The 12,509-nt window shown below is 43.7% G+C and overlaps 1 protein-coding gene across 1 annotated transcript; it reads right to left on the bottom strand.

The window, feature by feature from the left end:
- Nucleotides 1-5,950: 5,950 nt before the first annotated feature.
- On the bottom strand, nucleotides 5,951-12,196 carry LOC119570937 (histone-lysine N-methyltransferase 2D-like; the record flags this gene model as incomplete). The annotated part of the gene is made up of 8 exons (XM_037918476.1): nucleotides 5,951-6,049; nucleotides 6,126-6,182; nucleotides 6,344-6,424; nucleotides 9,501-9,554; nucleotides 9,745-9,893; nucleotides 10,055-10,199; nucleotides 10,507-10,582; nucleotides 12,033-12,196. Coding segments are annotated over 8 exons (825 nt in total), but the record flags the coding sequence as incomplete, so codon positions are not given.
- Nucleotides 12,197-12,509: the final 313 nt, after the last annotated feature.

The following is a 12,509-nucleotide window of genomic DNA, read 5'->3' as shown; positions in this document are numbered from 1 at the left end:
CCTTGGAAAAGGGGAAAAAAAACTCTTCATTCTCATGAGAAAGCCCCCTATTTTCAGTGCTCTATCGAAACCTCCATTTCGTTTGTGTGTCCCACGGAATAATGTGTTTTGCCTTTTTGGGACAAACGGAAATTTTCATTAAAAAAAACAGCTTAATGATATCGCGATGGGGAAGTAGCTTAAGGGGGAACCGGGTTTTCTGCGATTTTTTCTACAGGGGAGATATTTTGAATTTGAACTCCCTTTCCGTTCTGGTCTCCCCTCCCGGGAACCCACGATTTGGTTTCGTTTATGTTAATGATATTTTTTTTTTGTGGGCAAGTGAAAAAAACCGTTTCAAAATTTCGATTTTAAAGTACAATGGGGGAAAGATTCATGTAAAAGTGCGTTTTTTTTGACGTTCTTTTGTTCAATGTAAAAAAAATAGCCTCGCTTAAGTTTTTCGATTTTACCGTAAAACCTACACCACCCCCACTGCTTAAATTTACCTTCAATCAGTAGGTCTCGTCAATGTTTCTTAGGGGCGTATAGGATTTGTTGATAATGAATCTTTGCCGGGCATTTTTTTAAACGCTTTCGATTTTTTTTCTTAAAATCGGGGAGGCAATTCATTCTGCGAGATGGGAAAAATTTTTATAATCATTCCCCGCAAATTTAACTTCCAAAAAAGGGGATAGAAAGGCCCATTTAATTATTAAATTATTCCCGTGTAAAAACCGTTCTCTGGGAGGGAAAAACAAAAATTATGTTTTTATATTATAACCACATAATATATAATACGCATTTACATTCATAAAAATTTACATTAACATTTTACAAAAAAAAAAATACATAACAAAATTTATTAATATTATAACCCACCAAACACCCCACCAAACCCAACAAACAACCCAAAATAATATATTTTAAATATATTATTATATATTAAAAATTTATTTTATAATATTTTTATATTATATATAATATAATTATATATCCCATTATAAAAAAAGGTGGTGTGTGTTGTGTGTTTGCGATTGTATATGTATAACATTTACCTTTTTACATTTAACATTAAACTTTTTTCTTTTTTTTTAAAAAAAAAAAACGGTAGGTTTCATGTCTGGAGGCCCCCCGTTGGGTTTCCCAAACAGGCATGATTTTACTTAATTGTTAGTTTTTTCATGTTGTGATTGCTCTTGGAGTTGGAGTGTTAACGTGGTAGGGGTTCCCCAGTTTCCTTTCCACGGAGAGTGGGCCGGTTGGTACCTTTTAATTTTTAATTATTTCTCTCTATTTTATCCGGGTTTGGGGGGACCAGCACTGGACCTTGGGCGGGCTTTGGCCCCCACCCCAGGTGGCTAAGGTAGGGAAAAAATCAAGGTGAAAGTCCTTTGCCCAAGGGAAAAAAAAAACGCGGGCGGGTCGGGGGGGACTCAAAAAAAAAAACCCTCGAAATTAAAGTTTTGCCGTCGTGAAACAGTCTTTGAGTTCCGAACGCTTCTAAAACCATTTTCGGGGCCCAGGGGGGGCCCCCCACATACCATAACAAAAAGATACTTTTCCCATACATATCATTTTTTACTTTAACATCATTTACATTTTATTATATAATATATAATTATATATATATAAATATATATATATATATATATTTTATTATATTTTAAAACCCCCACAAACCACCACAACACACCACACCATTTCCCACCAATCACCCCACCCACAACCCACACCACCCAACCCACCCCCAACCATTTATAATAAAATTATATATATTATATTAATATATATTTTATATATATATTATATTTTTAACATATATAATACCCCACAAAAAAAAAAAAACCCCCCCACCCCAACACACCACCAACCCCCCAACCCAAACACCCCCCCCCCAAACAACCCACCCAACCACCAACCACCACAAACCCCAAACACACCACCACCACCCAAATTATTATATATATATAAATATTATAATATAATATTTAAAATTTATATAATATATATTATTATTTAAAATTTTAATAAAAAAAACATTACTCGAATATATATTGTTATAAAATATGCATTTTACACAACCAACACCCAACCCAAAAAAAAAAAAAAAAAAAATTTTTTATGTATATTTTTAACCCAATTAAATTTTAACTTTCATTAAATTTAAATAATTTTATTAAAAAAAAAAACCATATTATATTAAAAAAATAGGGGTGGGGGGGGGGTTGGTTTAGGAAAAGGCGGTCGGACACCAAAGGGGGGGGACTTTTCACGGGGGACGGCAAATCTGAGTTCGGCGGGTTCGAGGGTTCCACCGGCCGATTGGCGTTGTTCCTTTGGGGGGCAAGGGGAACTTCACCCCCCAATTCCCTTTTACCAGTATGGGTGGGCCAGCCAGGCCCAAGTTCGGGTGCCGGTCCCAGGAACCCGGATAAATAAGAGGGAGGGGAATGATTACCTTAAAAGGGGGTAAAAACCCCCGGGCACTTTTCCCGTGGGGAAAAAAGGAAAACGGGGGGGGGAACCCCTACCCCCGGTTACACCAAAGAGAAATCACAACCATGAAAAAAAAAAAAAAAAAACTCCCAATTTAAAGGCATTATTGCTTTGGGGAACCCGGCGGCTTCAGGACATGGAAAACCCCGTAAAAAGAAAGGAAAGAAGAAAAAAAAAAAAAAAAATATATAATATATATAATTTTTTATGTATTTTATTTATTTACATTAAACATATTATAAAAATATATTAAGTTAACATATATATAAAACAATGTATATATTAACCATATTTTATGTTTTAAAATATATATGAATATTACACAATTATATAGGTTAAATATATTTTATTTATATAATTATTACATGTATTATATAAAATATTTATTATAAAATTTATTATATTTTTTATAATATATATTATATTATATTTATAATTATATATATTATTTTATATTTTAATTATTATATATATCATTCCAGCCTGAATTCGATCCACTGTAGGGGGGGACGTGGGGCCTCTTCCCAATCTTTTTTCCAGCTTTACCTGTTTCTACGTTTTTTTATTTTTCCAAATCTTGGCCCCCCAAAATTCTTTTTATTTTCGTCATGCCATTCTTCCCCATTGGTCTGGCCCTTGGGGCTTCTTTAGTTTAAATTCTATAGGGCCAGTCTTTTCCCTTTCTTTGTCCATTTCTGTCGTCCTGTCTCCGGAAAATTAAAAAAAAAAAAAACCAGGGCCCATTTCCCCATTTTTTTTCTTTTGATTATTTCACAAAACATATCTTTCCCACTTTTTGCCATTCCCTGATCCCACGTTCGCCTCATTTCCGATCTATTAGGGTAATTCCCAGCATCAGGCCTCCCCAATCCTCTCTGGGGAAATTTATTTTAGTTTTTCCTCTCCTGTTTAATTTGGTTTGGGGGTTCCAGGGTTTTTTGGTCCTTTAAAAAAAATTCAAAAAAATGGGAGGACTCGCTTTTATTTTTCCTTTTTGCAAGAGGTGTTTGTCTGTAAACAAAGGTGCTCTAAAGTTGTATATTACTTTTTCCAATAATTTCAAATTTATTATTGAGTTATTGGAATTTTCTGTTTTTTCTATTTTGGTCTCTGTTTGGGGAAAAAATTACTTCAGGGGGGAACCATTTTTACGTTTTTGCATAACCCGGGTTTTAGTTTTTCTACCGGGGAGCTTGGGGAGCTTTGTTTTTGGGGGACGTTTTTCTTACCGGGCCTTATTTTCGGTGCAGCTTTCTTTTTTTTATGTCATTAAAAAAAAAAACTGTTTGTTAAATTTGGTCAAATTGTGGGATTCGTCGTTGAGGAAGTAAATTTTTTTGTTTGGGAATGGTTAAGGGCTAAAATTTTTTTGGGCTTCTGGTTCTTTTAATTTTTACACAAACCAACCCACCACACAGACATTATATATATATAATAATTATATTAAATATTAATTCATCATTTTCCAAGGGGGCTAAACGCCAAAGGGGGGCGAAAGGGCCGCACCCAAAATTCTTTCCGGTTCCAAAACCCCCCCGAGGGTCCCCAAAGGGGGGGGAAAAGCGTCCAGGTAGGCCTTTGGGGCCATTCTCTAATTTCCTCCACAAGGCGGGGGTCTCGTTCGGAACCTTGGGCCCCAAGGCCATGGGACCTGGGGTCGTTCCCAACCGGGGGGCCTCTTTGGGGACCCCAGGGGGGTTTTTTCCCCAACAAAGGAGGGGGGGCCAAAAAAAACCTGGGGGGAAAGGGGTCACCCACAGGGAAAAAAACCCGGAAGCTAGGTGGCCCAATAAAGCCTGGAGTTTGGCCGGATTCCGGGGGTTTAAATTGGGGGAAAAAAAAAAAAAAAATAAACAGGGTTCCCAGGGCCAGATTCCGGTGTAAAAAAAACTGTCGGTTTGGGGGGGAACCACGGGTTTTTCCTGGGCCAAAAAAAAATGTCCCCCATGGGGGTCCCGGGGGGAAGGGGGGGACTTGTAGGAAAAAGGGCCCTTCAAGGACAAAGGGGGGACCTCCAAAGGGGGGGCCCCCTGGATAGGGGATCCAGGTTTTTGCTTCCCATTGGGAAGCAAAAACTGGTTAGTAATCAAGGCCTTGAAAGGGGAACAGGGTAGCTTGGTCCTTTGCCATGGGTTTAAACCAAACAATTCTCCCAAAAATGCCTTCTTGTGGGGATCGGGGTTTCCATGGGCTCCTGCGGGGCCGGGGGGGGGGGGACCAATTCTGTTTATTGGACTTCTTGGGTTCTGGGACAGGCCCCAGGAGATATGGGACTACGGCTACCAACATAAAAAAAAGGGTCCTTGCTGCAAAAAAGGCATGGATGGGGACGGGAAAATGGGTTCCCCTAAACGGGGCCCCCCAAAAAAAAAATCCTGAAATCTTTGGTCTTGGTCCGGGGAAGCCCCTCTGGGGGCCTTTAAGGCCTTCGCTCTTTTGCTAAAAATGCATTCCAAGGGAAGGGCCCACCGCCCAGGGGGACCTCCGGGGGGGGGACTTAAAGATAGGATAGCAAAGGGTTCAATTTTCAGCAAAAGTCAAAAGGGTCAGAGGGACCTTGATATTTGCCCAGTGTTTTCTCCATACTGAATTTGGCTAGTAAGGTTTCTTGGCCCATTATCCCAGGTCCTTTAAAACAGGTGTTGAAAAATGTTGGTGAAAAGGGGGGGGGACGGCCTTTGCCTTTCACCCCGAAAATTAAAAACAGGGAAAAGGGGAAAGTTGGGGGACAGGGGGAACCTCGCCCCCCAAAACATTAACAGCCACTTTCAGTACCAGTTAAAAAAAGGGGGGTTGCTATTAGGGCCAATTTAAATCTGGGTTGGGAAAATTCCCGAGCTTCATGGGACCCTTCCCATAAGAGGGGTTTTTCCCGATTTTGCACCAAAAATCAAAAAAAAAAAAAACCGCCTTCTTTGAAGGGGGGATGTAGGGGCTGCAAGCAAAAAAGGGACGACCAAAACTCAGGGGGAGGGGGCATTTCGGAACAATTTAAACTCGGAAAGCAAATTAGATTTAGGGTCTAATTGTGGGGGGGAACTTGCCAGGAGTAAATTCCAGACTGCTCGGTTTCCCAGATGGCCTCAGTGGGGTGGTTGCGGGATCCGTTTCAGAAAAAAATGTGGGCAAAAAAAAAAACTTTTGCCGGGGCCATTTTTTACTGAGCAGTGTAATGGGCCTTTTTGGTATTTGGGCTTACAAAATTTCCCCAAAAACAATTCCCTTCCCCTTTCCAGGGGAGGGAGGGGATGGGGGACCCCACACCCCTCAGCAGGTCAGGGGGGAAAATGGTTTTTTTACCAGGGGATTTGCATTTTGCCCCGGGGAGTATGCAGGGCCCTGGAGGTTTTCAATAGGATTTTTCACCCCGGGCCTTTAAGGCAGTTCAAGCGGGGGGATAAATTTCAAAAATTTTTGCCTGGCAGCTTTCCCCCCAATTCTTCCAGTTTTGGGGGGAAAAAAAATCGCCATTCTAAACCTCTGTTAGGGTAGGGAGGTTTTCCTCGCTTGGAGGGTGGGGTGGGCCCACAAGAAATTTGTGGAACATTGCTGCAATTTCCAAAGCTAAAAACTGTTGGGGGGGTTTTAACCGGGTAACAAAAAAAATTTAAAATTATCAGCCCAACGTTCAACGAATTTCCCCAAACCCATTGATCTGAGGATGATTTTGGGTTCCAATCCGCTGATCGGGGACTGCAGTCATTCTGGGGGAGGGGGCTTAGGGGGTTTCAGTTTTTCTCAGGGCTTGGCAGGGGGGGGAAAGGATTCATTTACCCAAGAAAAAGGGCCTTCCAATCCCCCCTAAAGCAAAAGATTTCCTGATGGAAAAAAACTGTTTTCTTTCAGGCAGTGGGACCGAGCCTACCACACCCTTTGGAGGATTGGCAAGGGGACTTGAATTAACCAATTCAGCCGGGGAGGCCATGCGACATGCTTCAGTAGGGGCCTCAAAAAAAGGTCTCAAGGGGAGATGGGAATTTACTGGCCTTTCCCCCCTTCGGGCACAAGGCCAAGGGGGGGGACTCCTGGGCTGTTTTTCGGGGGGTGTTACGCACCTTGAAAAAGGAGCTCCCACAGAGAAAAAAAACTGGGGCCATCGGGTTTTTGTGGGGAGTTCTTGGAAAATGGGGTCAGGGGGGGGGGGGAACTTTGCCAGGGTGAAAACACAACGGGCACCCACCTCTTCCTTTCCCTAGGGTCGGGTCCCAAGTGGGGGGGTTTGGGGGGAGTGCTGGGTACCAGGAAAGGCCAAAAGAATTCCTCTTTTTTCCTCTGGGGGGGGGACCTAGCAAAATTTTCCCCGGGAGAAAAGGGGGGGGGCGGTTTTTTCTTTTGCTGGGGAATCAGGATTTCCCGGAGCCATGAGAGGCCGGACAGGACATCTCTAAGGGCCCAGAGTCCCAAAAGCCGGATACCGCATTTTTTCGCCTTAGGAAAAAAAACAATGGGGGAATTTCTCGCCGGGGGGGGCCACTTGATGCGAGTTTGGCATTAGAAAAAGCCTTTTTTTCCATATTTTCAAAAGATTAAACAAAAACATTCGGGAGGAGGGGTTATTTACAGTGATAAGGGGGGAAACATGAAAAAAGCAAAATGGCATGCTTCAGTTATCAATTGGCCATTAATACCCTCATAAAAAAAAACCCGGGTGGTCACCTCAAAAAACTTTACCGAGGGCTTGAAGTTGGGTGGGAGGGATGGGCTTTTTGGGGGTTTACCCACCCCGGGGAGGGTAGTTGGGCCCAAAAATCACTGCGGGCCTGGGACTAGTATTTAGGGGGTACCCAACCTTTTCCCGAAAAAGGAACCCCGTTTCCCAGGTTCTTCTTCACCTCCGGAGGAGGGCAAAGGCCACCTAAAAACCCCCCAGTCGTTTTCCCAAATTCCCTTGATAAAGCAGAGGAAAAAAAAAACCGCTAAAATTCCTGTCACAAGGGGGACCGGGGAAATCCCAAAATTCCCTCCAAAATCCTTGTGCCCGGGGGGGGGGACCATTTTTTGCCCCCCCAAAGGGGGGGGGGGACCTATAAGCCCGCCTTGCTTGTGGGGTGGGGGGGGGGGGGGGGACAGTACCCTCTCCCCGGGGGGCATACCCTTTTTTACGGGTTTCTTTGGGCCCGGGGAGGGTCTTTGGGGGGAGGGGGGGGGACTGCCAAAAAGGGGGGCCCACCTCCCCCCAAGGGGCCGGCCCCCCATTTACCCCCAGGGTGGCTTAGGGCGAGGAGTTGGGTTTTTACAGAGGCCCAAAGGAAAATTGGGTGTCCACCCACCGGCCGGTGGGGCCATAGTTTCCATACCTCTGGGGCCCTCCTGTTTGGCTCCGAGGATCCCCCCACTTGGGGCCGGGGGGGAACCCCCCCCAAAGGGTTTGCCTAGGCTTAACCCAATGGGTGGCCACGAGGGAGGGGCCCACTGCGGGAAGTCTTGATGGGGGGGGAGGGGGGGGGTGAACCGGCAGGGGGAGGGAATTATCCCAAAAAAAGCTGCTCCCTTTTTTTCGCCCACTGGGGCCTTAGCCAGTGGGGGGAAAGCTGGCAAGCGGGGAAAGGGGGAAATAACAAGCCACTTAACCACTAATCTAGGCTACCACCCCAAATCGCTTTCCCCCATCCACCTTTCGGGGTTGAAGCCCAACCCCACCCAATTTTTAAATAATTTAAATATTTTAATTAAATATTATATTATATAATTATATTTTTATAAAAATTATTTTATAAAAAAAAAAAAAAAATTTTTTTTTTTTTTTATTTTATTTTATATTTAAATATTTTAAAAAAAAAAAATATATAAAATAAAATAAAAATAAAATTTAAAAAAAAAAAATTTTAAATATTTATAATAAAAATATTTAATAATTATTTTAAAATTTATAATATTTATATATTAAAAATATATTTTATATATTATAATAAATATTATTATATATTTAATATATAAATATAATTTAATATATTATAATTTTATATAATTATTAAATGTAATAAAAATAATATAAATATTTTAATATAAATAATATTATATAATAATATTATATATTTATATATATATATATAATAATATATTTAATATTTTATATTAATTTTTAAATATTTTATATAAAAATTAATAATATTATATATATATTTTTATATAATATTATTATATAATTATTATATAATTATAAATAAAATTTATTATTTATAATTATATTATTAAATTTCATATTTATTAAAATATATAAAATTATTAATTATATAATCAATATTATTTATATTAATTTTTAAATTATATTAAAATATATATTATAATTAATTTATTATTTTATTTTAAATTTATTAATTATTAATTATTATATATATATATAATATATATTATTTTATTATATATATTAATAATAAATTTATTTTATATAATATATAAAATTATTAAATTGGGGGGTGCCTTTTCACCGCGGGAAAAAGGTTGATGGGGAAAAAGGGGAAAGGGTGGTGGGTAGCCTAGGATAGTGTTAAAAGGGGGGCTTGGTTTTTGGGGCCCTTCCCCCGCTGCACCCTTCCCCACCCACGGGGGCTAGGGCCTAGTTGCGAAAAAAAAGGGAAAGGCAGCTTTTGCATAAAAAGTTTCCCCGGCCAGGCCCCACAGCCTCCCCCATCATCAAGACTTTCTGGGCAGTGCCCTCCTCGGGGGGGCCCCCCCAAATGGGGTAGCTAGGCCCACCCTTTGTGGGTCCGGGGGCAAAAAGGGTGGGGGGGATCTCGGGAGGCAGGGGAGGGAGGGCCCCAGGAGGTATGGGAAGTTTATGGCCCCAAACCGGCGGGGGTTTGGGGGACCACATTTCTGGCCTTTTTTTACCAAAAAAAAAAAACTCCTGGGGCCCCTTAGCCCCACCCCTGGGGAAAATGGGGGGCGGGCTTGGGGGGAGGTGGGGGCTTTGGCAGTTCCTCCTCCCCCCCAGAAGGGGGGAAACCTCCGGGGCAAACGAAAAAAACAAAATTTAAAAAAAGGGGGGGAAGGGGGGGGGGTTTTTTACTGCCCCTCCCCACCCCAACAAGCAAGGCGGGGGTATAGGGTCCCTTCTGGGGAGGGGGCAAAATGTTCTGGGGCCACAGGGAATTGGGGAGGATGGGAATTCCGGGGTTTCCTTTTTTGGCCCAGGATGGGGGAAGCGGGGTTAACCTCGGGCTATCAAAGGGGAATTAAAGGGGGGGGACTGGGGGGTTTTGGGAGGGTTGGCTTGCCCTCTGGGGAGGTGAGAAAAAGAACCTGGGCAGGCGGGGCTCTTCTTACGGTATTAGGGTGGGTTTTAAAAACCCTTATTTTACTAGTTTCAGGGCCGCAGTGATGGCACAAAACCCTCCAGGGGTTAAAAGCCATAGCCATTCTCCAGCCAAAAACCTTCAAGCCCTGGGGTTTTAGTTGGGGGTTGGGCCCCCAAACTGGTTGATGGGGGGGGTTTTATATTGGGCTTGGATACTAAAAAGCATTGGCCATTTGTTTTCATGGTCTCTTATCCACGGGTATTTCTTTTCCCGGGATGTTTTGTAATTTCTTGTTTTATGAAAAAAGGGGTTTTCTTATTCCCAAAAAAACCCTTCGCCATCCAGGGGGCCCCCGGCGAGATATGGGGCATTTGGTTCTAGGCGGGGGGGGGACACAATGCGGTATCCGGTTTGTGGGGGGGGGGGGGACTGAGGCTGGCTATTGAGGATTGTCTGTTCGGGGCTTCTCCATGGCTCGGGAATCTGGGATCCCACAAGGGGAAAAGGAAAAAAAAGGGCCTTTCTCCGGGGGGAAACTTTTGCTGGGGTCCCAGGAGAATGAGGATTTTCTGGCTTCCTGGTACCAGGGCCCAACTCCAAAAACCCGCCACTTGGGAACAGGGGGGGGGGGGGGGACTAGGGGAGGGGGAGGGGAGTGTGGCCCGTTGTGTTAAACCATGGCAGGTTCTCTTGACCAAATTCACCAGGGGGAAAAAAACTCAAAAAAACCTTTTGGGGGGACCCCAGTTTGCTCTGTGGGAAAAGCTCTTTCAAGTGCGAAAAAAAACACTCGAAAGCAGGGCCCCAGGGGGAGTCCAAATTGGGCTTTGGCCCGGGGGCCAGGGGCAGTTATTTTCCAATTTTCCCTGGGGGAGACTTTTAGAGGGCTACTAAAAAAGGCATGTCCCCATGGGGCTCGGGGGGGGGAATGGAAAAAATCAAGTTTTGGGAAATTCCCCTCCATGGTGTGTAGGGGCCTCGGTCCACTGCTTGAGGGAAAAAAAAAAACAAGGTTCAATTTCAGGAAAATTTCTTTTGCGGGAGGTTTGGAAAGGGGGCCCTTTCTTTGTAAAAATGATTCTTCGCCCTGCCAAGCCCTGAAAAGCTGAAACTCAAAAAGGCCCTTCCTCGCAGGGGGGGGACTGCGGGGTCCGATCAGCGGGATTGGGACGGGGGATAAAATCCTCAGATTTTCTTTGTTGGGAATTCGTGGGTGAAAAACGTTGGGGTTGGAGTTTTTTAAAGGGGGAGTTTTTTACCAGGGTGGGGGAAACCCTCCAAACCAGTTGGGCTTGGATGCAAAAAGCAATTGGTCACAATACTTTGTGCGGGGGGACCCCAAACCCATTAGCGGGGGGGAAAAAAAAAACCTCCTCCCCCTAAAACAAAAGGGTTGGGGAAATTTGGCGATTTTCCAAAAAAACTGGAAAGAAGTTTGGGAAAAAAAGCTTGCAGGCATATTGTGATTTTTCCCTTGGCTGAAAAAATGCTAAAGGGGCTGGGGGTGAAAATCTATGGGGGGACCGGGGGGGGCCCTTTGCATACTCGGGGGGGCATGCAGTTGGTTTTTTCCCCTTTTTTCCCCCCCGGGGGGAACCTGGTGGGGGGGTGTGGTCATTCCCTCTTGGAAGGGGGGGAAGGGGATTGGTGGGGATTGTTAAGCAAAAAACTAACCCTGGGCATTTTAACCACTGCCCCAGTATCCCCAGGAAAAAAAAGTTTTCGCCCCAATTTCTTTTTTGAAAAAAACGAATCCGCAAAACCCCAAACTGAAGGCATTCTGAAGGGGGGGGGAGGGAAAGGCAGTCTGGGGTTTTTATTTCCTGGGCAAAGTCCCAAACAAATAGGGGGGGGGGACTAAATTTTTTACTAGTGCTTCGGTAAATTGGTCGGAATTTGCCGTCGGTTGGAGTTTGGGGTCGTTTTGCGTTTGGCTTGCAGCCTAAAATTTCGGACCTCAAGGAAGGGGTTTTGGAATTTCGGTTTGCATTGGGGGGAAAATCGCTATGGGAGGGAAAATTAAATGGGAGACTCGGGAAAATTCCAAAAAAAAACAAGATTTTGGGGGCCTAATAGGCCCAAACCCTTTTTTTTAACTGGTATGAAAAAAGTTGCTTTGTTAATTTGTTGTGGCGAGGGTCTGGGGGAAAAAAACTTCTTCCCTGTTTAAATTTCAGGGGTGGGGGGCCCAAGGCTTTGGGGTCCTTTTGCCCACCAAAAACCACTTTTCAAAAAACCTGTTATGGGGACTGGGATTTAATGGGGGCCAGGGAGTTTACTAGCCAAAAAGGTCAGTATGGGGAGGAAAAAACCCACTGGGCCAATATCAAGGTCTCTGGACCTTGGGGGGGGGACTTTTGCTGATGGGACATTTGTTTATTCCTATCTGGAGGGTCCCTGGGGGGGTCCATGGCGGTGGCTCTTGATGCATTAGGCCAATTGAAGGGGAAAGGCCTTGGGGGGTTTAGGGAGGGTTTTTCCTGGGGGACCAAGGGAACCAAAGAATTCGGGGGATTTTGGGGGGGGGCCTGTTAGGGGAAAAAAAAAACCCATTTTCAAGTCGATCCAGTTTGGGCAGCAAGGGGACGTTGAGGGTTGGTAGCGTAGTTCCCATTTTTTTTGGGGGCTGTAAAGGACCAAAAAAGTCAATAGGGGGACAAGATTGGTCTGGGCCAGCAGGGGCCTTTGGGAAAACTGGGAAATTTTAAAAAGGGGAAAGGCCAATTTGGGGGGATTTTGGGTAACCTATGAAAGGAAGGGGGGGGGGGGACCAAGTTTTTACCATGTCTTCAA

Source organism: Penaeus monodon, unplaced genomic scaffold (assembly GCF_015228065.2).
Source record: "Penaeus monodon isolate SGIC_2016 unplaced genomic scaffold, NSTDA_Pmon_1 PmonScaffold_4500, whole genome shotgun sequence".
NCBI classification, from domain to species: Eukaryota; Metazoa; Arthropoda; class Malacostraca; order Decapoda; family Penaeidae; genus Penaeus; species Penaeus monodon.
Note: the sequence above shows the minus strand (reverse complement) of the source record. Positions and strands in the feature narration are given on the sequence as shown.